This window comes from Akebia trifoliata, chromosome 14 (genome assembly GCF_017979445.1).
Source record: "Akebia trifoliata isolate Shusen 1 chromosome 14, ASM1797944v1, whole genome shotgun sequence".
Lineage (NCBI taxonomy): Eukaryota > Viridiplantae > Streptophyta > Magnoliopsida > Ranunculales > Lardizabalaceae > Akebia > Akebia trifoliata.
In genome coordinates this window covers 32174788-32200343 of record NC_141388.1, presented here as the reverse complement: position 1 = coordinate 32200343, position 25556 = coordinate 32174788, and the positions used below count along the sequence as shown (strand labels likewise).

Below are 25556 nucleotides of genomic sequence, written 5' to 3'. Positions count from 1 at the left end.
ATATTTTTAATTTATTAAAAGGTATTCATAAATTCAATATAATTTTATTTGACTCATATATATCGACTTGTTAATTTTTTAGTTGAATCAATTCAATGAACATTCAAGTGGAGTTCTAAAATTATGTTATAATTATTTATTTATTATAATAAATCTAACGTATATAGATCAAATCAATTTTATGATGAGTATGTGATTGTCATACTCATCTCCATTATCATCTATGTGAGTTAAAGATTACTAGTTTTGAGAAGAGAAAATAAGAATTTTTTTTCTTTTAAGTCTTTTTCTCATTATTTTATAAGAGATGACAGTAGTCAAATCATTAATTTTAAAACATAAAAGTAGCTCAAATATTTTCAGAAAAACATGTTTCTTAAACTTAAAAAGGGTAATTACGGCATTTTTGCTTCAAAAATCCTTTTGAAACTAATATTTGATAAAATTAATACTAAAGAGTCCATATTTTTTTAGGAGGGACTTTTTGATACATATTTTCAAAAAATAGGTTTTTAAAGTCATTGTCCCTAAAAATTAACATATTTATCTAAAATAATTTTTTTAACTTATTTTGTAAATCAGTTTGGAATGTGAATTCCTAACTTGGTAAGATTTCAAATGTTACTAAGGATTGTGCCCACATGATTTGTCACATTGGCAATCTAAGTATCTAACATGACTCAAGCTGGTTTGACTAACTTAGTAAGATTTTAAAGCTTACGGAGGGTAGTGATTTCACATTGTGGCATCCAAAAACATGTTCCCATGCCACAAAGATGTAGAGGACAAAATTTCAAGAATCTTGAACAATTTTTATTTTATTTTAAATAGAGTTAATTTTCACCATTGAATTCAATTTTAAATCTATCCAATTTCAACACCTTAGATGAAGTTCAAAATAGATTTTTTTTTTTTAATTTCAATTTTTCCATGAAATGTAGAAGGGTGTGTTGTTGGATTACCAATGTGATATCCATGTGGGCTCAACAACCCTTAGTAAGATTTCAAATCTTACTAAATTGGTAAGGATAGTGTTTTTCATCAGATCTAACACCACAACCCTCTAGATTTCTTAGTAAAACTCATATTAAAATAAATAAAAAACAACAGTGGTTCTTTGGCTTGTGTAATGCCCCAAGTCCATAATAATACAATATTGTTCATTTTAAGTCAAAGTTTGCACAATTTTAAAAAGTGTTGTTCTATGTAAGGTTTGATTTGTCCTTATAGACCAAGATCTGAACATTCTCCTGTCTGATGTGAGACTAAGTTTTACACTCTTCCCTGTCATTTTAACCTGCAATGTGACGACGCCATTTCAACCACATGGTCTCCGCATCCATTTTCACATCCAGCTAGTGGTACACTGGCGAGGCTATGATAATGAATGACTCTTCCTATTTGGTGGGGAGGTTCTCACAGCCTTTTTGGTGCGTTACTGGTTGGGTGTGGAAAGGGTTGTAGAGACCACATGGTCGAAGATGAGCCATCACATTGCGGGTGGAATGGTAAGGAGGAATGTAAAACTTAATACCATTTTGAACAGGAGAACGTTTAGATCCCGGTCTATAAGGACAAACTAGATTTTACACTGTACAATGCATTTTAAAGTCATGTAGGCTTCGATACAAAATTGTCAATATTGTATTATTGTGGGTCTGAGGCGTTACAGTTTGATCAATGATTTTGCAAATAGATGACTACCAAACTCCCAAATTTAAAGTTAAAATTCAACGTTTTGTGCTTTACATGCTTGTAGTATATCTGGCCATGTTTTTGGATGCCACAAGGTAATGTGATCAGAAACTTTTCCTATTAACTTATAGGGACAATGATTTTATTTTTAAAATAAAAAAATGACTAGGCACTGTCCCACTCTTTCATTGGACAAGAAATGCCCTTTTAAGATCATTAATCAACATTATCTTATCAAGACAATTTGGTCTTTTTCAGAAGTAAACGAAAAATGACTTTAGTTTCCATATTTTCTCCATGTTTATCTCAAAAGCATAACTTACATAGAAACCTCTCTCAACAAGGAAAAAAAACACACATAACTCTTCTCTCTATCTCCCATCAACAATCTTTCTAGTGTAATTTTTTGTTGTTGTTTTTTTTTTTTTTTGGCTCTCGAGTCTCATCCTTTTATTTCTTTAAGGCAACTATTTGTCCAATGAAAGAGTGGGATTATGCTAATGTCCCCTAAGTGCATGGATGTTATTGTTGTTGTATATATAATTATGTTTGATGAAGTGAACAAATAAAAGACTTCCACGTGGCCACTAATGTATGAAAAGACTAAGTCAAGATGGCCACGTATTGTGCTACAAAGTTAGTGAACTCACTCAACTGATGAGTGGTCTTTATCGAGACCCCCACATGTCAATTCCTTCAAGTCCTAAAGATGACTCAACTAGAGTGACACGTAGTAAAGCCAAAGAACTCGAACGGTTGAGCATGATCAAGTGATCCTTACAATTAGAAGAAATCACTGAAATAGTAAGAGGGTCTTCAAATATTCTAATAGAAGATTTCTTGAGATATTTAGGATTCTAATTTCAATTTATTCTCAAATCAAAAAAGAAATAAACTAACTTAAGGAATAATTATAAATCAACATATGAGGAAAAAGGTAAGATTGGAAAGATCCTAATCCAAGGAGAATATTGAATATCTATAAGAGTTTCGTAAAGGCAGTCTATGAAGAAAATGGACTCGTTGAGTCTATAAATGGAAGAATCAATACACAGGTACATGACTTTTGACTCATTTTTTAACTTAAGTCCTTGGGATTTTTGCTAATTTGATCGTCAAAGGGTTTTGATTTGAAAATTCTTCCCACATTTAAGAATTTTTTGTGGGAACCAAAAAGAGATCTTCATCGAGATTTGAGTTTGGGGTAAGGTAATTTTTTCTACTAGCACGTGCGTGCACGCGAGCGCGCACACACACACACACACACACACACACACACACACACACATATATATATATATATATATATATAGGGTAGCGTTCAAGGGCCAACTTTTTAGCAAACTTTTTGGCAAAACATTTTTCAAAACATGGGTTAGAGGTTTTGGAATGAGCTGATTTTTGGTGAGGATGATCTCTATGGTGAGGAGATCATCATATCCAAAAATCAGTACATTCCAAAACTTCTAACCCCATCAAAAACAGTTTACAAAAAATGGACGGTCCACGATTTTTCAGCTTGTAAATATAGGTTAGAAGTTTTGGAATGGGCTGATTTTTGGTGAGGATGATCTCTACGGTGTAGAGATCATCCTCACCAAAAATCAGCCCATTCCAAAACCTCTAACCCATGTTTTGAAAAATGTTTTGCCAAAAAGTTTGCTAAAAAGTTGGCCATTGAACGCCCCCCATATATATATATATATATATATATATATATATATATATATATATGGGGGGCGTTCAATGGCCAACTTTTTAGCAAACTTTTTGGCAAAACATTTTTCAAAACATGGGTTAGAGGTTTTGGAATGGGCTGATTTTTGGTGAGGATGATCTCTACGGTGAGGAGATCATCCTCACCAAAAATCAGCCCATTCCAAAACTTCTAACCCCATCAAAAACAGTTTACAAAAAATGGACGGTACACAATTTTTCAGCTTGTAAACATGGGTTAGAAGTTTTGAAATTGGCTGATTTTTGGTGAGGATGATCTCCTCACCATATAGATCATCCTCACCGAAAATCAGCCCAATCCAAAACCTCTAACCTATGTTTTGAAAAATGTTTTGCCAAAAAATTTGCTAAAAAGTTTGCCCTTGAACGCTACCCTATATATATATATATATATATAATATATATATATATAATATATGGGGGGCGTTCAATGGCCAACTTTTTAGCAAACTTTTTGGCAAAACATTTTTCAAAACATGGGTTAGAGGTTTTGGAATGGGCTGATTTTTGGTGAGGATGATCTCTACGGTGAGGAGATCATCCTCACCAAAAATCAGCCCATTCCAAAACTTCTAACCCCATCAAAAACAGTTTACAAAAAATGGACGGTACACAATTTTTCAGCTTGTAAACATGGGTTAGAAGTTTTGAAATTGGCTGATTTTTGGTGAGGATGATCTCCTCACCATATAGATCATCCTCACCGAAAATCAGCCCAATCCAAAACCTCTAACCTATGTTTTGAAAAATGTTTTGCCAAAAAATTTGCTAAAAAGTTTGCCCTTGAACGCTACCCTATATATATATATATATATATATATATATATTATATATATATATATGTAAAGAATTCTCATCGCAAAAGCATATATTTTTTTTAATAAGTCTATTTTATTTAAGAAAACTCATCAAGATGACCAACTACAAGACAAACCAAAAAAGCTACATTATAGCAATACAACATATGTACCCGATCCTATCTACATATGAAATCCGCTAAAGATATCACACAAAATTAAAAATTAGTCATGCTGGAGTAATATTGAAAGATATCACATTGCTGAGGTGTAGGTGCACATATAACCATAGATACTTTTCAATCGTATCTCGATTAAAAGCATCTATGGTTTCGTACATACATCTACATCATCGATGTGAGGATTTATGTACATTTTAATGTTACTTCAGCATTTTCCTTTAAGTTTAAACAATTTTCTTTAGAGAAGTTTTCCTACAAAAAATAACCTATATTATTTTCAACATGTTTTAAAGAGTAGAAGTTTTCTAGGATTTCTTACAATCCCACATATTTATTTTTTAAGAATTTTTTTTAAGCATTTGCATTAATTAGAGGAATTTTTTTTCTAAACTTTAATATAGAGCATTTTCAAATTAATTAAAACTCTACATGGAAGCTTAGAAGAGCTTTCCTGGTCAAATTTTTCTTGAAAAAAGAAAACTCCCGAGAATTCTTTCCCAAATTTGACTTTAAAAAAAAAAAAAAATAGAACATCTATAGAGTTTTGATGGATATTTGCCCTCACATTAAATATCCTTGTTATACTTTTGATATTGATACTCATGTTCTGTGATCCTAGGTTGGGTATTTAATGAAAAATATCGACAAAGACCATAATTCAAGGCATTAACTCAACACCTTATATAACTCAAAATTAATGCACATTTTTCAAATTAAGGCCGCACTAACTATGTGGGAGCTTAGAAGAACTTTCCTTCTCAAGTTTTTCTTTAAGAAAAATTCTTGAACTTTATACAAGGTCAGAGGTAAGAATCTCAAAGTTGGTTTAGTGGTGGACCAACCATGAATAATCCTGTTCTAAGTAGTGGAAGTCTATTCAGAATAACCTTATGAATTATGATCATTGTCAAACACAACAATATATAGTAAAAAGGTTCATTAGGTATTAGGGGGATAGAGATAATTAGACAAATGAGGAATCAGATGCAAGATGGGTTCAAATAAGATTCGAAACCAAACAACCAAACACATTAGTAGGATCTGAATAAGACGTCAGCTATTCTACCACGTGTATTAAGAAAATTCCAAGGAAATATTCAAGTGGGACATCAAACACATTAAAAAGAGATTCTTAGATTCCCTTCGTTCTTTGTTTTTTTCACATTGGTTTTCTAAATATTATAGCTTACAGGAAGAAAACAAAGCCCACAAGGCCATAACCAAAAAAAGGGCAAAAAAAAGAAAAAAAAGATGATATGTGAGAAGACAAAAAAGCCCCTGTGGACCCCTGGCCAACTTCCACTTTATCTCACTCTTCTTTTCTCTCTATCGTTTAAGCCTTTGGTGCTTGATGAGCTGCCATGGGTGGTTCAGGAATGGGGACAACAGTAACTAAAGAGAGCTTGGTAGCGTCAGTTTTCTGCATTTCAATATCATTAGTTTCGATGTCTTCGATCACCATCCTCTTAGAGTTTCCTTCAACACCCTTAACGACTTCGGGAATTTTGGCTTCCTTCTCTTTGTATTCCTTGTACTTGCCCCATAGAACAGAATATAGGCCAAAACAAATCAAAACTGCACCAATAACACTGCACCACCCAAAAAAAATCAGTTAGTAAAATTCCAAAAGACAGAATCAAATGAGGGTAAAAGAGTAAATTTCTTTCTTTCACTCTAGTTGAGAGATACTGAGGAAATACCCATTGAGAATTTTTTATTATTATTTGTTATCAGTTTAAATATTATAGTTTGAGAACAAAGAAGAAATGATGTAATGGGTATCTTTATTAATGTTGGAAATTAAACAGGGTTACTTTTAATTTATTTTGAATAACAATTTTTTTTATAGGCAAAAATGTGAATTTGAATTAAAGAGTTAATTACCCTCCAAGATAAATTTTTTCTGCAAGAATGAAAGATCCCATGATGGCAACTATGATCATCATTAGAGGGCTGAAGGCAGTCACAAACACAGGCCCTCTTGTCCTCATCACTAGCCCTTGAACATAGTAAGCTATGCTTGAAGATACAATACCCTATACATGAAAATATTGAACAACTTAGTAACTCATTTAGAGAGAGAGAGAGAGAGAGAGAGAGAGAGAGACTAACAGCATATGCAGCAGCAAGAAGGTTCATGTCCCAACCAATGGACCATACAGAGAGAGAGTGTTCCATGACAAAGGTGACAGCAATAGATTGAAGGGTACCAACAAAGCAAATAAGAGTTGTAAGAGAGAGATGAGCTGGGTATCTCTTCAAAGTTATTGCCTGAAAAATTTTGACAATAAAAAAAGAAGTCAAAATTAATCCAAATTTAAATAAATTCCTGAATTGGGTTTTTATATTAAATTTTGTTTTTTTTTTCTTACTTGTAAGATGAACAAGCCAGCCCAAGAAAGTGTAGCAATGATGAGGAGAATAGAGCCCTTCAGCCAATCTTTGTCACTTGTTTCAGTGGTGGTGGTATTGGAAGTATGTGCATGGGCATTCTTGGACCACACTAACTCCATGATGGGTCCCTTGTACAAGGTCATGAACATGGCTCCAGCTACCGTTAATATGGTTCCCATCACCTTTGCTTGGCACCTCACCTTCTTTATATTTACTTTCTCCATCCTTTAATTTCACATCCACCAACCATGTCAAAAAAACTATCCACAATGTCTCGATAATCATAATTATATATAACAGTAATAATGATTTATGTATGTATGTATGTATGTACCTGCAGAGGACTGCCATAACGAATGTCATTGCGGGTAACATGTTACTCATGGCACATGAGAAGGTCGGCGAGGTCAATTTTAGCCCGGCATAGTAAAAGTTTTGATCAATCACAGGCCTATCAAATCATATAACGTGTCAGAATGACATTTCATCCATGTTTATAAAAAGAAATGACAACTATTTTTCATGACATGATATATGTAATGAGCTAATTATGGGCTACTTGGTATAGTAGGTCATGAATAGCTAGGCACTAACCCGAGAAGAGCAAGCGCAAATATTTGCATGAAAATCGGGAAAGTCATCTTTGGTCGCACTTTCCTAAAATCCAAACAAAACCACAATTGAATCAATTTCCAATCTAAAGGTACGTACATGGATTAATTAATTTATCAAGTTCGAGTATGGTGGTAGGATTTTTGGTGACGATAGAGTTTACCTCTCGAGAATTAGAGCGAAGGGGGCGATGGCGATGGTGGCAAAGGCATGTCTATAGACGACAAGTACATAGTGACTCATCCCTCTATTGAGGGAAACCTTGGTGATGATGTTCATGCCGGCATAGCCGAATTGGAGGGAAATCATAGCTATGTAAGGTTTGCACCTTTGGACGAAGTTGCCAAAGCATCCTTTGCTCTCCATTTTTCTTTCTTTTCTTTTGGAAAATTCAGAAATTTTACCCAAAAGGAAGATCAGTAGGAGCAAGGATGCCTTGTAGAACTAAAGGAAGAAGAGGAGGAGGAGGGGGAGAACAACAAAGATGTTTGTGTTTCTCCTAAGTAAAAAGATGGGCACCTTCACATATTTATATGCTTTTGAGATCCTATCCAAATTGTGTGAGCGTGTGAGAGGTCTCTCTCGTACGTGCCAGTAACACTCAGGCTAACACTTTGAATATACTTTCACAAAGGTAGGCCCATATCAAAGAAAATAGAGATGATGAATTCACCATGGCAGCAATTTAATAGGGTGAGTAAATTATTGAATTTTTGAGAAATTTTACTGGTACGAGCCATCTTTTACTTACAACACACCAATCCTTTCGAAATTAAATGACTATTTGTGGATTTGATGTGCTATAAGTAAAAGTTGGTCTGCTAATATAATTTTTTTTTAGTGTATTACTGTGGACACTAATTTTAAAACTCGCCTGCGTCAACTTGAAACTCGGTGGGATTACTCGACTTTGAAACCCAATGAAACAAATTTTCTGACTCAATTTGGCAAGTCAGGCCAAAAATGCAGAGTTGGCTCAGAACTAACTCAATCGGCATCTCAGACATCTTCTATCCTTAAAAGGCTATTCATCCCACAACAGTTCCTCATTTCTTGATGTCAAAGGATTTTTGTCTTTTATATAAAATCCCTCCCCCGTCCTCTTTATTTTAAAGAGTTTAGTTCATTCGACTTAAACAAGGAAATCAAATCTTCTCCTTCAGTGAATATAGGCAAAAACCTAGAACCTCTTTTCTGGTGTCAATTTACGTGGAGTTTTCGAGTTTTCCAATCACATGATATGCCAAGTGCAATAATTTAGAGGAGGTTCTATTGACACATGAATAATTTATTTATTACCCACCAGGAATTAGCTGAGATGCTAAGAAGGGATTGGGTATGCTCCCCAAGTTGTAACTTGGGGTCTCTATATGCCCCTCCACAGAACTGTGGCTACTTACCCGTTGTCACACACGACCATAGGGGTGAAGCTAGTAAGGTGTCTGTGGGGCAATTGACCCCCGCGCGAACTTTTTGGGTGGTTTTAGATATCCTTTAACTTGAGATACCCCTATGTTTTCAACTAATTACATGTCCCATTTGCCCCCACTCCCTCGTCTCTTTCAAATTTTTGCCCCTACCCCCTTCCCCTCTCTAATTTTTTACATAATTGGAAATGACTTAAATATCATTTTCTTTAACTTCTAGTTAAAAACCTCTGAGTTTCTCCCCTAAAACCATTCATCTTAAAGTCCTTCAATTGTACTAACTACAGTTTGCCCCCATTACAAGAAAATCCTGACTCCTCCCTTGCATGAGAGGGTGGGATGGTGTGCGTAGATTAGGTAGATTAGCCTCACCAAAGCTGGGGATACTCCTGGGGTTACCAAAAATATTTTATTTTGTTAGTGGTGCCACAGTACCTTTTAGGATTGAAACTAATCCCTGCATCGGATTTCTTTGACCTTATGAAAGTCTCCCAACATGCAATAGTATAAGTAATTAGGAAGCTGAGGCCACCCACTTTCGAACACATGAACCTGCTAGGAGGGTTGACACATTAAAATTACTTAAATTGATAAATTCTAGCTATTTTATTCAAACCTATTTCATAGGTGAATTTTGCCAATAGATTTGAAACCATAGTTAGGAATCACCAATCAAGCGGATTTGTTTTGGTCGGTAGATCAACAGGATTTGAAAGGTTGACATGTGGGATTTTGTGATTCGATCCATGGTTGGAAAACGAAAAAGGTCCACATACCATGGCCTAAGGCAAAGTGATTGTTAGATGCAACACAAAAGGGAGGTGAATTTAGTGCAATGTGATGTCACGGATCGTTTATGGGGCTTGTTGGTCATACGTGTGAGGCCCACTTTTATTATGCTAAGACTCGGCATCCCGACAATGCATTGTTAGTGTGGGCCTTATCCCGATGTGGAAAATCTACGGTGCACAAGCAAGGGTGGAGTTAGGAAGGAGCTGATGGGGACAATTGCCCCCACAGAACTTTGAGACACCCCTATATTTTCAACTAATTACATGCCCCATTTATCCCCACTCCCTCACCTCTCTCCCTATTTGCCCCCACACCCTCACCTCCCTCCAATTTTGAGCCCCCCTCCCCACCCCACTCTTCAATTTTTGTTGATGACATTGCCTCTTGAAAGGGCCTTCTCATGTATTAATTGAAAATGACCTAAATATCATTTTCTTCAATTTCTAATAAAAAATCTCTAAATTTCTCCCAACCATTTATCTTCAAGTTTTTCAACTATACAATTAACCCTAGTTTGCCCCCACTACAAGAAAATCTTGGCTCCACCTCTGTGCAAAGGCATTTCTAACTCTTGATGTACGTAGATTGTTATGTAAGGACCAAGGAGTGATCAGGTGGCCTGTCATGCACCAAGCTTGGTGAGATATGGAGCTAGGGTTCAGTGTTACCTAATAGACTGTCTATGGATTGGGTTCAGATCGGATCGGGTTTGACTTGGAGCAAAATTCAATAAGGATATTTGGTAGAAAGAAATTGAACCAATTAGATATACAAAATATAGATAAACTTCATATATCTATATAAATATGTAAAATAATTTATACACACACATTTTATTTGATCCGGACCCTATTATATATATTAGATCGGGATATGGTAAATCTAGAATTGTTGTGATAGGTTCTCAAATTGAATCCTTTACCGAAACCCAAATCCTTGATCAAGATCCAATGTTACATACATTCATACCAGAATATGGATTTTGGGTCTGATCCGATCCATTACAGCCCCAACTCAAATCACAAAACATGAGTGGTGGTCATCATGACTCATGATAGGGACCACCAGGGGTGATGATGTATCGGTAATGTTTGGGTGTTTGGGACTCAAGTCCTCAACTATGAATACAGCAATCAAATGGTGCTGCTCCTATAAGGATTAACGAATCAGGATTCTGCTACGCCCCACTATATGTGTCGAACTCATCGATATCCTTAGTAAAATATTCTACTTGATCAGATGATCCATGAATCATCGTATCAGAATCATACGTCGATCGATGTTTGCAATAATGTCTCATAACGAATCTTGTTATTTCATATTTAATACTATCTAAAGCCGTGTCTTCTATTATTTCAAAATTGATTTTATCTGTTTTTATATTAATTTTACCATCTCAACTTTTTTACTTTTAATCTTCATCTTGATTGGCGATTTCTAATCATTAGATCATTCTATCATTATTAATTGGCTTTTTGTGAATTTGGTTGGATATGATCCCAAATCTATGATTTGAAACACTCAATCAATGACAAGAAATCACCAATCATATTAATTTTCATTGTGTAAGCCACCGAAGGAATAGAGAGCAAAGCAATCAAAGGGTCAGTGGAACATAAAGAATAAATAGGACAGGTGGCCCCTTAAAGCCAGATTGCTACAGTTATTTTACAACTATTAGTACTTTGTAATTTGAGTGGCATTCTTGTAATTCCTTCCATTGGATGGTAGTTTTTAGTAAAAAAAGTATTGTATTTAAATCTAAATATAGTGGTTTGTGGGACATTCATCACTTTGATAAAGTTGAATAATTTTTTTCCCCTTAGACGAATAAGAGTAGGATAGATACGTGCACCAAAATATCTAATAAGCTTCCACTCTTTGTGGTTCTCATAGTGTACATGCATGAACAATTAATGTATGTGTGTATGTGTATATATGTGTATTTTGATTCTAATAAAAGCTATACTTTTTGCATATTAAGACAATCCTTAACTTAAATGTATAGTTAATTATAAATTTTTTTTTTTTTTGACAATTTCAATTCATTTGATAATAAAATGTGTGTTCAGATTCAAGGGTAGAGCCAGGATTTTGCTCTTGTGGAGGTAATCAATAGAGGAAATTTTTTTGTGGGAGCAATGGCGATGAATCTTCTTATTTACCGTTGTTATATGACGCAAAAACTCATGTATTTTCATAGATTTCGCAAAAAATTTGTGAGGGTAAGTACCCCCAGTGCCCCCAATGTAAGTCCACCCCTATTCGGATTGCATACACTTAGGGATCGGAGGAGGGTTAAAATCTACCTCCTACACTATAGATCTTGCCACATAGGTATCAAAAATTCTTCTTCTTCTTTTCTTTTTTTATTTTTTTCCAGTGAATTTAGTGAGAGATCTATGGTAAGATTTGAGGTGTGGGAAGCGAATTTTAACCCTACTTAGCTCCCTTGGTCTATACGATCTACACCCTTAAGATATCTATGGGCAATCGATCAAAAAAAAAAAAAAAAGACAAGAAGAAAAAAGCGATGTCTATATGAGCAAACAAAGAGATTCAATTTATACAATTCATTCAATTGTGATCTAGATGCAGCAAACCCTCTACATTTTGGTGAATATTCGAGATATTACCGTGCTTTCAATTTGATGACACAACCTTTGACCTCAATCTTTTCTAATGGACTAATACTTAAATGCCCTTGTCTTTAACATGTAGTCCAAAACCTTGATTTTTCTTCTTAAAATCAGTCATCGTCCACCCCTTGGGAAATATTCCCTTACAATCTTAAAATGCTATCTACTTCAATGTTCAAATCTCAAGAACAAGATATGATTTTTGGAGAAGTAGAAGATGAATTTTTCATAAAAGGATTTTCTACACAGAATTAAGGCATGGTTGAAAACAATGGATTGAAGAGGTTGAATTTATTAAAAGAAATTTGGGAGAAATTAAGAATAAGAGGTTTATTGGGTACAGATTGGTCAAAATTTAGGTCAGTAGTCTATTAGAGAGGATTGAGGTCAAGGTTCATGTCATCAGTTTGAAAATACTGATATCTAAAATATTCAACAAAATGTGAAGAGTTATGTCTAAATCACCCTTTAATTAATTTAAAGGACCACATGCAATTAAATACTTTTTTTGTAATCGTTGTACTCTATTTTCATGCTGCATGGATTCATGCATATATTGCATTGTATAGAACTTTTTTATCATAATTGCAATTGTATATTATGACCACGTGATAGCTTTCATTAACCTTGATTATTTCATTCCATTGGTAATGGGTACACAGGCCAAGAAGCATGGGGTCACTACTACTACTACTACCACTTCTTCTTTTATAGCAGTTTTAACATACAATAAAACCCACATCCTAGTTCAAACCTATACATAGTACTTCGTTGCACCCCCATTTCTTTCCCCTGCTCAAAACAAAATCCCTTCTTTTCACTGACATATATCTTCTTGAGTGCGAGGTTTGTGGCCAACAATTAGGTTATCCAGTTAAGCCATTTTAATGTGGGCATGATTACCAGCCAACCCATTTTATTAGATGTGTAGAAACAAGACTTGATTTGAAATTCTGGATCACTTAGGACAAATTTAGACTATATACGTATAATTTTAGTGTCTACAACATATCTTTCAAAATAAAAATGACATATGATACTAAACTAATACAATCACCATATAAATGAATATAAATTCATTTTTTTTATAAATTAATAAAAGATCCTTTTATATGCTTCTTTCTTTTCCTTCTTCTTCTTCGGTATTTTTCTTTTCCTTCGGGGGAGGGGTACATGGCTCGATCCATTTTAAATTTTTTTTTAATTAAGTTGCCTAATGAGACCTTTGGCCGTAACTCATTATAAATAAGAAATCATTTTGCTTCATAGTATACAATTAAAAGAACTAAATTTGGAAAATATGGGTTCAAAATTCTTCCTCTAACAAAAGAGGTTCAAAGTTTATCAAAAGCTTGTCAAATGTATTTGAACTTGAATCTATAGCTTAGTTGGTTAAAAAGCTCATATGTTTAGCAAAGAAAAAAAAAATTCCATGACATAAGAAACTTGCATACGAAGTCCCCTTTAGTATAATGCATTTATATGGGGATTCTCTTACGCTTTTTTTCCTTTTACACCAACTTATGTTATATTGAGTTATTTATTATTTTCAAATGGATAAGCTAAGATCAAACTCAGACCACAATATCAAGAAACACCCTTACATCTTCTTAGCCTCACAAATTCAACTTGTCCAAATGACAAGAACAATGCCCATATACTGTAAAATGACCAAAATACTTTAGTCTGACGACAAGTAGACAATTAATAAAGAACTCGCGACATATATAGTCAAGTGGAGCACCAAGAATAAAATGGCTATCTAATCACCCTCCAATCATCTCCGTGTCACGTCACGCCACGCCTCACCATGTCAGACAGGAAAATCTCCCAACATATCTGGAGACCAGCCAAGAAAGGTCTGATAATTTGATCAAGAAATGATATTGGGAAGGATGTAATAAAGCAATTATAGAAAAGAAATGGGAGAGGAGACATGATGTGCTGGGTACCCTTACAAAGGGGCGTAGTGAGTGTCTTTAAAATTGTAAGGGAATGGGACTTGAGTGGAATGCAGTGGTGCGTGGGGTAGGGGTAGGAGACTCAAATGGATTGACAGTCAGTTCATAGGACAAAAGCTAGATGGTGTTTTTCTCTTCATGTCTTCTCTTTTAATTTGCGTTTTTTTTGCTTCTCTCTTTTCTTTTTTTTCCCCTCCTTTTGTTTTTAATGGGTAGGGTTATGTTAGATTCCACTATAATTGTTTGAGGGCCTTGAAAGATAGTGGTGGTGATTATGATGCATAGGATGGTTCTAAAAGGCACCTGAAATTTTATTTACTAATTTATTTTCAAAATTGGTACCTTGTGGTGTTTGTTTGTCGTTTTCTTCCTTTGTTGGCTTCTCAGGTGGGATAAGACCTACATTGAGATGAGTTCCGTGCCTCTCTCTTTTTTTTTTTTTAAATGATTTTGAACCTGTATTTGATAGGGTGTTATAAGTTTCAGAATTTACTAATCTATAGTGATTATATATATGGGTAGCGTTCTACAAACAATCTTAAGAGGACAACATTGAGAGATAAAATTTATCCTATTTAATTTAAAAGTTTCAGATTGGACTGATTTTTTGTGAGGATGATGTTTATGGTGAGGAGAACATCCTCACAAAACATCAGCCCAATCTAGAATTTCTAATCCCATCAAAAGTGATTATAAATTAACGATAAAAATCAACGATCCACAATTCTTCAACTTACCCATAAAAATCAGAGATATTTTCGTTCCTTTGCCAGTCTTTCAAAAAAATTTGTACGACAATAAATTTATTTTTATTTTTATGGGTAAGTTGGACTTGAACCCACGACCTCAAAATTGCTTTACAATGTATCAAATCGACTGAGTTATGGGTTTAAGCCCCACAACAATTTTCGTACCACATTAATTTCAACTAGGAATAGAAAATCTAGATCAAGGAAAGGTGTAACTATTGAAATTTTGGTACCCATTGTTATATGAACTTGATTTTATACATTTTTGGTAAATAAAGTTCATGAATTAGGTGATGAATATATGGAAAGAGAGGGATTTGAATCTTTAGTAAACAAAAATATACATAGTAATTTCAACACTATGCCTTGAACCACTCCAGCATCTTTCCTACAAATTCTTAAGTTGATTAACTTGATTAGATTTGCTCTTCAAATCATGATTTCGAATTTTTATTCGCCTATTGACCAGAAAGGTGACTATTTAATGTTGTACATGGGCCGGGTGAGATGGCAAATGTATGAAAAATATACTACAACATAAGATTGACAATGGGTAAATAAATAACATTTCATTAAGAAAAGATCTTCTGCAACTTGAAGAATTCATAAATCTTGTGAGAAAACATTACCATGGTTGGGAGATTCGGTCAAACCCCAATCCTAAACAGTCCACCTAACCCTATACAATTTGTTTAGCATATAGACTCCCACCTAAAAACTGAAACTTCAAAGCAGATCACCCTACATTCTTAATAGATCTTACACCAATGCGAATGATAACAAAATAAAAATCAATAAAAGAAGAAAAAAAATCTTCCTTTTTCACCCGCATGTATCTCCACCCAATACATCTTTATATTCTTTGGCAGCTTCTCTTAATTTAAAGAACGATCAAACAACAAATCCTTTAGGTGTCAGCCCCTTTAGAGCAAACAACACACTTTGAATTAACTTTATGATCTCTAATAATGTTTTTAAAAAAAACCCATTCCATTGATAAAAGCCTCTATAATTGTACTCTGGATGCCATCTTAATCAAAAAAGTTTTGGTCAAAGATTCATTTCTCTGACCCCCCATGATAGGAATCTTTATGTTCAAGCAATCAGTCACTCAAAAGCTTGCTTTTCCTCATGATCGCTGGTTAATCGAACATTAATCTTTCTCTAATAATAATAGGAAAAAAGAAAAAAAAGTTAAATGTACTTGCCTTTTCCTCCTTGAAAGTTCAATTGGCTGTTAGGGAGACCTCAAGTAAATATCATAATGTATAAACCATAATCAGATTATTAAATAAGGGGGGCGTTCAATGGCCAACTTTTTAGCAAATTTTTTGGCAAAACATTTTTCAAAACATGAGTTAGAAGTTTTGGAATGGGCTGATTTTTGGTGAGGATGATCTCTACGGTGAGGAGATCATCATCACCAAAAATCAGCACATTCCAAAACTTCTAACCCCATCAAAAACAGTTTACAAAAAATGGACGGTCCACAATTTTTCAGCTTGTAAACATGGGTTAGAAGTTTTGGAATGGGCTGATTTTTGGTGAGGATGATCTCCTCACCGTAGAAATCATCCTCACCAAAAATCAGCCCATTCCAAAACCTCTAACCCATGTTTTGAAAAATGTTTTGCCAAAAAGTTTGCTAAAAAGTTTGCCCTTGAACACTACTCATTAAATAATAGTCATAGATCGAAAGGCTTGCCCATTTTAATAAATCCAATATTAGTAAAATATACTCTTTTCCTAATATTAGTTAATAAAAATATCAATAACACTTATCATAATGTGGTGGGTCGCGTTAGAGTGAATTCCTAACTAAACTAGACTCCACCTAAACTTGCATAATTAAGATATGGTCTAAATGCTTCTACTGAGCGGTATTCTAGTCATTTCACTTCAACATCTCCATTAATATAAGGTCCTAGGGCACAAATGATCGCCAAAGGTCCTAGGGCACAAATGATCGCCAAAGCATGCCATATTGTCCCCCAAACCTGTTCTCTCATTTTATTTCAAAACTTTCTTTGTTTTTTTTTTTTTTTTCTAAAAATAAAAATTAAATGATCATTGACTTGATTTAGACAAAAGTCAATGTTGCCTCACCCATTTATTAACATCATTCGCTTCTAACTTAGTTTACTAAAATGAAAATAACATAGATACCTTCTCTTCCACGAAAAGAATAAAATATTTGAGAAACCCAAGAGTTCCCTTAGTGGTATGTGTGATTAATCCATACATGGCTAACTCACCAACACAACTAAGATTAGTTTACCAAAACAATTAACATATGAACATTATTTTAATAAGTCAATTTTTTATTAGTGCATGGAGTTACTCTGCCTACTTATTTTGTGGACTCAAGCAAAGCCCTTCTAAGGTTTTCTTCTTTCTCCATTGGATGATGTAAACCTAACCCAACATGTCTAGATCTATTACTACCTTAGAACCTCTTTCCAAGTTTAATTAGTTTTTAACTAATCTTTGCGAGGGTGGAGTAGGCATATTATTGAATCCGCGTGGCACATGAAGGAGTGCCATGTGATGTTGGGTTGCGTGGATAAAAAAAAGGATAAATAGAAGAAGACTAAGGAATTGAAATACTAATCTTTGCAAGGGTGGAGTGGGCAGCACATGAAGGAGTGACATGTGATGTTTGGTTGTGTGGATAAGAAAAGGATAAATAGAAGAAGACTAAGGAATTGAAATTCTAAGGCACGTGGTTTACTATATTGTCTTACAAATAGTAGACAATACCACTCTACTTAAAAAATGAAGGTGCAATCGGATTTTGGCGAAATTGCCTTCAAGATACAACAGAGGCAAGTTTTGCAAGAATTACATGTTCTCTCAAAGTATGAACAAACTCAAAAGAGAAAATATCAAACAAGTTCACTAATACACACTGCTCTTGAATTCAACTTAAAATGATTGATTAAAATTAAATGGACACAAAGTTATTTTCTCAAGAAAGTGTAGGAAGAATTTTCATGAATTCAATCTGGATTCTTGACCAAATTAATTCGCCCCCGATCGAAAATTTGGACCCATTTGATTTTGGTTTTGATCTGACCCGTTTTCTATTTTTTGTAACTCTAAGTATATAAAGGATATTTTTAGGGTTCATTCTTAACATGTAAGAGAGCCGCTAGAGAAAGAGAGAGGGTGAAATTGGATGTAATAGGGGATTAGGGTTTCTGATGAACTTTGTAAAATCTCGTTGAAGATAATAGATTGATCATCGTTGTCCGTGGACGTAGGCATCTTATTGAACCATGTAAATCTTGTCTTCTATTTTCTATTTTTCTCTACTTCATTTGCATTCAATTTCTTGTTCGTTGTTCATTTTATTTGTTGCACGTTTTCGCACAAGAAATTGGTATCAGACCCTCAGGTTTCGACCTAGCTATTGAATGATTTCAAGATTCGAATCACTAGCAAGAACTATGGTTTCAAGTGGAAATTTGAAGTAGAGAAATTTGATGGAACAAACAACTTTGGTATACGGCAATGCAAAGTTTTGGATGTTCTGATCCAACAAGAGTTGGATATTATTCTGCAGGATAACCTGAAGGTATGGAAGAAGCTCAATCATTAAACTTGCTGTACCATTAGACTTTGCCTTGCCAAAGATCAGAAATATTTCATTATGAAAGAGACTTCAGTTAAAGAGCTATAGAAGACAAGTACATAATAAAGAGCATTGAAAATCGACTCCATCTGAAGAAGAAACTCTTCCATTTTTCAATATAACTCAGGTACTTCTATGTTTGAACATTTAAACAATTGTAATAAAATCCTCGTTGATTTGCAAAATCTTGAAGTAAAAATAGAATATGCGGATAAAGCATTATTATTGTTAAATTACTTACCTGATAGTTATGAACATCTGTCAACTACTTTACTATATGGAAAAAATGAAAACAAATATGATAATGTATCAAATAATTTAATGAATAATGAGTATCAGAAGAAGGACTAACAAGTCCATCGGGACTCAAAATTAGAAACTTTGACAGTAAGGGGCAAAACAGATGATAAAAAGTATGGTTGGTGAGGCAAGTCTCGTTCAAGGACAAGAAGTGCATCGTCTAAAAGAAAAATCCCAGCAAAAGATGAATGTGCTTTTTGTTATAAGAAAGGTTACTGGAAGAAAGACTATCTCAAATTGAAAAATAAGGAAAAGAAAGATTCGAATGTGAATGTTGCACAAATTGAAGATAATGATTCGGAATTTGTTGTGCTGACTTCACCATCAATTAGTCATTCTAATGAGTGGATTCTAAACTTGGGTTGTTCCTACCACATGTGTCCCCATAGGGACTGGTTTTCAAATTTTTCAAGAGATTGACAAACGAATTGTTTTAATGAAAAATGATAATTCCTATAAAACAAAGAGGATAGGAAAAATTTGTTTGAAGATGCATGATAGAGCAGTTAGAGTTTTAACCGATGTTCGATATGTGCCATTTTTGAAGAAAAACCTCATCTCATTGGGAATCCTAGACTCAAAGGGTTTCAAAGTTACTATGGAAGGTGGAGTCCTAAAAGTGGTACTTGATGCACTTATTATAATGAAGGGTACTTGCCAAGGAAATCTATATTTTCTATATCTGAATACAATCACAGGGAGAGCAATAGTTTCTAATAGCTTAGATGAGATTGTGACTAATACTTCCTGACTGTAGCACATGCGCTTAAGACATGTAGGAGATAAGGTTTTGCAAGGATTGGTGAAGTAGGGTATGTTAAAGGGCGCCATGATTATTAAATTCAAATTTTGTGAACATTGCATTATAGGCAAGCAGACTAGAGTCAAGTTTGGGATCGTAGTTCATCTTACTCAGGGGACACTATATTACATTCACACAGATGTATGAGGACCTACCAAAGTTGCTTCTTTGGGAGATAAACATTAATGATTTCTCAAGGCGAGTTTGGGTGTACACAATGCGACATAAAGATGAAGTTCTGAATGTGTTTCTTCAGTGGAAGAAAATGATGGAGACCCAAATTGGCAAAAAAATAAAAAGGTTCAGGTCAAACAGTGGTAGTGAGTACAAGTCAGATCAATTTTTGCAAGTATGTCAAGACAAGGGGATAGTTAGACACTTCATGGTTAGAGATGCGCCACATCAGCACAGGGTGAAAGAACGCATGAATCGCACTTTACTGGAGAAGATGCATTGTATGTTATCCAATGTTGTATTGGGAAATGTATTTTGGGCTGACGTAGTGATGTGTAAGGAACGTTTGGGTGAGGGTTCAATTTTATAATCATAACTTTCTACAACTTTGATACTAACTTAAGTGTCGAAGAGTATTAGACAAGTGCCACACCAGTGTCCCAAGTCAATGGAAGCAGACGGATTCACCATTAAATTTAGTGTTAAGGTGTTCAAGGTACATTCAGGTAATTATCTCTACAAAAAATTTTACATATTTTACCATTGCATGTATATATTTCACTGTGTATCTAGAGAAATGAGGAAAAAACATACGGAATAGATGAAAAAGAAAGAGATGTTAAACGGTCGGTTTAGGCTATTTTCTCTGTTTTGTTTTTTGTTTTTTGTTTTTTTTTTTTTTTTCTCGAGTCATTGCTACACTATCTGTGTTGGACATTGGGTCCAACACTGAGTTGACATGATAGTGGACAAATAACCACAGGTCAACTCAGTATTGGATCCAGTGTCCAACGGAGGCAGTAAAGCATTTTCCATTTTTTTTTTTTACTTTTCTCCGAACATGCAATACAATTGTCATCATTCTGTCCTATCAATTTGTGTAGGTTTGATAAGGATTCATGCCAAATCGAGCCAACCCAACCCAAACATGGACTTGGGCTTCTCCGATTATCTTGGGTCGAATAAAATATTGCCCAATGCAAACTTGAGTCTAGTAGGATGGTCTACCGGGCCCAAGCTGTACTCGAGCCCGACCTGACCACGGGCCAACACAGAAACCGAACCAATTACACTACAACCCATAGGCGGTTTAGGTTTCCTTGCATCAAGTCAAATTGAGCTCAAACCAAACCCTACCTAGGATCTGTGTAACTTAACCAGGGCCCAACCTGAACTCAAGCCCAGCCCAACCATGGACCTACATAGAAACAGAACTAATTACACTTCAGCCCATGCTCGAGTCAGAATGTTTGAGTTACATTTGGGTCAGGTCAAATTGAGCCGAAGCAAACCCGACTTCTGGATCTAGGATGCTTAACCTGGCCCGGACCTAAATTAAGAACACTTCGGGTTGCCCCCAGTTGGATTTGATCATCTTGGGAATTGGATTGTGTGTGTGAGTGTCAGAGTGAGAGGTTTCAACTGAACAGAACATTTTTGTTTATTTAAAAGAACTCCAGAGAGAGATTTGTTTAAGCTCTCATATGCTTCTTGAGATCAAGAATGATGAAAAATATTCATTTTTTCCTTTCTCCCTTTCTATTCATTCCCATTCAGTTCAAAAGCTTCTACAAATGTCAACCAATTTTTTAATCGAATAAAACTTCTTTTTCGATAGACAAAAACAGTCAATGATTGTAATAAGAACCAAACCACTACACCAAAAATACCCAGGTGTTATTGGTGCAAAAAGTTAATTCCATATTACTTTGGGGTCATAACATGCAACCACGCTCGGACCATTTTGTAGCGGCTTTCACTTTGGTACCTTCTTTTTTGACCACCAGATAGTCATTTTCTCAGGTTAGCCCTTCCACTAACGCCCCCAATGTCCACTTTGTGATGGCGGCTTTCACTCTAGTACTCTTCTTTTTTTGGCTCTCAAGTGCTCCTTTCGCCAAGAAGTTTTATCCTAGGTTAAACCCGAGAAATGGTGTTGGCTCCGATTCCAAATGATGCAAACCCGATCAATACACCAAAAACACCTACATGTTAGTGGTGTTGAAAGTTAAGTTCATATCTTTTTGGAGTCGTGATTTATTCAATCAAGCTACACCCAGGTATCTTGCTCACGTTCCTTTCCTTCATAGCATCCCTCACTCTCTCTGCATCGTTAAACCTCCCTGAAGCCGCATAAATGTTCGACAACAACACATAGTATCCGGCCTTCTTTGGCTCCAACCTTAGTAACTTCTTTGCGATACGTTCCGCCCCCTCAATATCATCATGTACTCGACAACCCCCCAACAGAGCCCCTAAGACTGCACCGTCAGGCTCCATGGGCATTTCTTCAATAAACCTCTCTGCCTCCTCCAAACATCCCGCCTTTGCTAAACAATCAACCATGCAAGCATAATGCTTCAACTTGGCCACCACCCCATACTCCATCATCATATTGAAACAGGCCCATGCTCTATCTACCATCCCTGCATGGGCACAAGCGGATAGAACACCAAGAAAGGTCACATCGTTCGGCTTCACATCATCCATTCGCATCCGATCAAAGAGCTCCAAAGAAACACCCACACTTCCATTCAACCCATACCCTAAGATCAAAGCACTCCAAGAAATCACATCCCTCTCTACCATTCTATTGAAGACGCCGTGAGCACAACCCAAAGCTCCACATTTGACATACATGTCGACAAGAGCATTTCCTAAGTTCAAACCCAATCTCGAACACCTCCTAACACTCCATCCATGCACACTCTTTCCATGTCTCAACCACCCCAATTGGCCATAAACCAAAAGCAAGCTCACCATAACAACCCCGTCGAGCTCGATCCCTTTACCGACCATCTCTTTGAACACTCCTAATGCCAATAACGGCTTCCCATGCTGCGCGTACCCAGCCAACATCGCCGTCCAAAGAACCGAATCTCTTTGAGGCATTTCATCAAACACCTTCCTACCCTCCAAAATTTTCCCCATTGTAACATAGAAAAAGACCAATGCAGACGCAACAAACAAGCTCCTCTCAAATCCCAATTTCACACAAAACCCATGTACTAACATGCCTGGATCGATCCAACCCGAACTAGCACACGCCCTCAAGACTAGAGGGAGAGTGAAGACATCGGGTTTAATATCGGAATTCCGCATTTGGAGAAATAATTCTATCGATCTTTGTGGGAAATTGGAGCGAGAGAACTCACCGATAATGATGTTCCAAGAGTAAATGTTTCGGTGGGGCATGTCGAGGAAGACGGAATAGGAGTAGGGTAAGAGGTGGTTGTGTTTGGAGTACATTAAGATGAGCTTAGAAATAAGAATGACATTTGTGTAGAGAGAGGTTCTGAGTAGGCGTGCATGGAGATGGCGAAGGTGAGTGGGGTTGGGTGATGATTGCAAGAGTGAGAAGTAGTGAGAAATGAGGTTGGATTTGGTAGTAATTGGTGTGTTGGTAGTAAAGAAGAACTTGTTGCATCTTGTAAGGGTAAGGATGAGAGTTACGTGCATGGAATTTGGAAGTTGAAACATGATAGGAAATAACTAAACATTCTTTTTATACTAATGATTCTCTCTCTCAAATACGCACACATCATTTGATTATAGATCTTTACTGAGGCTGCAAAGAACGTACTAAGAATATTCATGTATGGTATGGTTAGCATCATCAACATTTTAGGCACAAAAAAAATAAAATAAAATAATAATATGACTTCTCAAATTTAAATGAATCCTAAGTTGTAAATCAGGTAAGCCTTCATTTTCTTTTAATAAGTACTATGTGAAATTTATCTAATAACTTACTATATTTTCTCTTTGGATCAAGTGATCAACCGTAACACCAATGGCCTGCAAATGCCTATATATATTTTGCTTCTTGTGGGCATACCCACCTTTTGGATAAGACTAATCCCACAGTCACACCTACCGCTCCCTTGGAAAGTCCTACGTGCAATTCGTTGGTCGAGCGGACCTGGAAGGTGGTGGTCCCAAAGAATTCATTGCTTTGAAGTGTCTTGAACACTTGACCTACCCTTCCTAAGGAACTTATCAAGGCTTGGTTTGCCACTAGGCCAATCCATTGGGATTAAATGCCTTGCACGTATATATACCTTGAATTTTTCTAAAATATTCCTATAAAATATTTATTATTGTATCTTCTAGTATGAAAATAAGAGGGGGTATTGTTATCATGCGCCCTTAGGGCACATGTTAAAAGGCAATAAATACACCTTGGGAATAAGCATCCAAGGGTATTTTGGTAAAAAATAAAATTTTAAGGGCATTTTCGATACACTGCCCAATTTTCAAAGTGTATTTATTTCACTTAGGGCACACGTTACGTGGAGCCTTTCCCCAAAGTTCGAATTAAGGGCCCTTGTGAGATCCAAATGGGACAAGCCACCGGAAAATATCTATGCTCTAAACTCGGATAGATCCCTTAGAGATAATATTGGAGGAAAATGAGCTATAATCGGAGACAATGGTGGCAAAACTGTAAGAGCTCTAGTTGAACATACTCAAGGTAAGTCACTTCTTTTTCACGAGTTGCAAGCTATCTTGAAGGGGTTGATAAAAGGTAGCTGAGGTCAATATCTAAGATCTAAATGTCAGAGCAATTATAAAGTGGCCATTCAATGTATCAAAGAGGAGTGCTTCATCCCTTGGAGAGGAGAGGATGGTTAAAGCCATCAGGACTAGAGTTGTACTCTCTCAAAGAATCAATTTTAGCTTCTACTCTAGAGAATGCAACCAAGTAGCGAATTTCTTAGCCTCATTCCTTCCCTTTGTGGGCAGAATTCTCTTTGAGCATAGGGATCTCCCTAGTAGTCGTATGGACATTGTATGTAAGGATACCTCAGGGCATAACCATTTTTTTTTTTAAAGGTCAACAGGTTAAGGCAGACCCAGACTAACTACAACCGAAGGAACGAGATACCACAGGCATCCTGATAAATAACAAATACAAGCTCACTAGAGAGCAACTCACAATTTAATTCAGTACAACCTAGGCTATTCTGATAGGAAGCTAGCATATCGGCAACCTTGTTGGCCTCTCTAAAGACGTGGGAGAAGGAAACTTCGCTGAATCTGTGAAGCAAGTTCCTTATATCAAGGACCATGTGAAAAACACTCCACGGAGGATTCCACCTACCCTTAAGGACTTGGATAGCTTGCAAGGAATCGGATTGGATCTAAATCTTTAAGCATCCTTTGGAGGTTGCTAACTTAATCCCATGGAAAATGCCCTGGAGCTCATGAGAAATGATAGAAATCGCATCCTGCAATAGCCGTCAAAACTTCTCCTTCACTGTTCCTAATGATTGCGCCAAACCCTCCTCTACTTGTGGATAAGAACCATCTGAGTTAATGGCCCATAGACCTCTATCTGGTTTAGGCTAAGTGCAATACCTTCTCGGCTTGTGGATAAAACTAGCTTGAATGCCCCAAGCATGAGTGAAGGCACGATTCAAATCAGAGTCTTCAATATCTTCTAGTAATCCCTCGAAGTTGATCCTAATATCTTCAACAATCTTGCGAATAATCGAATCCGGATCAAGGCATTTATTTTGATAAATTCTATTGCAACGCTCCCTCCAAATGTGGTAAATAAAGGCATATACAGCTACTTGCTTCACCCTTTGAATAATTGACTTCCCTTTAAAATTTTCAACAACCCATTCAACCTCTTCAACCCAAGTACCAAAGGTT

The 25556-nt window shown here is 35.8% G+C and overlaps 2 protein-coding genes across 2 annotated transcripts; both read right to left on the bottom strand.

Annotated features, from left to right (window-relative positions):
* Positions 1-5527: 5527 nt before the first annotated feature.
* LOC147386795 (WAT1-related protein At5g07050-like) lies at positions 5528-7921 on the bottom strand. Its single transcript, XM_086424238.1, has 7 exons — positions 7581-7921; positions 7400-7462; positions 7140-7256; positions 6784-7030; positions 6524-6682; positions 6296-6447; positions 5528-6000 (listed from the first exon to the last, which is right to left on the bottom strand). Exons 1-7 carry the CDS (start codon positions 7781-7783, stop codon positions 5745-5747), a joined length of 1197 nt encoding a protein of 398 aa, XP_086280364.1. The 5' UTR covers positions 7784-7921; the 3' UTR covers positions 5528-5744.
* Positions 7922-21292: 13371 nt separating this feature from the next.
* On the bottom strand, positions 21293-23462 carry LOC147386794 (Pentatricopeptide repeat (PPR) superfamily protein). Its single transcript, XM_086424685.1, has one exon. It carries the CDS (start codon positions 23373-23375, stop codon positions 21933-21935), a length of 1443 nt encoding a protein of 480 aa, XP_086280811.1. The 5' UTR covers positions 23376-23462; the 3' UTR covers positions 21293-21932.
* Between the last annotated feature and the right edge of the window lie 2094 nt (positions 23463-25556).

Excerpts from the sequence above, each read along its gene's own strand:
- LOC147386795 (XM_086424238.1), bottom strand. The coding sequence starts at position 7,783 with ATGGAGAGCAAAGGATGCTTTGGCAACTTCGTCCAAAGGTGCAAACCT. Across the intron at positions 7,257-7,399 it reads TTTGCGCTTGCTCTTCTCGG|GCCTGTGATTGATCAAAACT; the intron begins GTTAGTGCCTAG and ends ATGATTTGATAG. Across the intron at positions 6,001-6,295 it reads GAAAAAATTTATCTTGGAGG|TGTTATTGGTGCAGTTTTGA; the intron begins GTAATTAACTCT and ends TGGGTGGTGCAG.
- LOC147386794 (XM_086424685.1), bottom strand. The coding sequence starts at position 23,375 with ATGTTTCAACTTCCAAATTCCATGCACGTAACTCTCATCCTTACCCTT.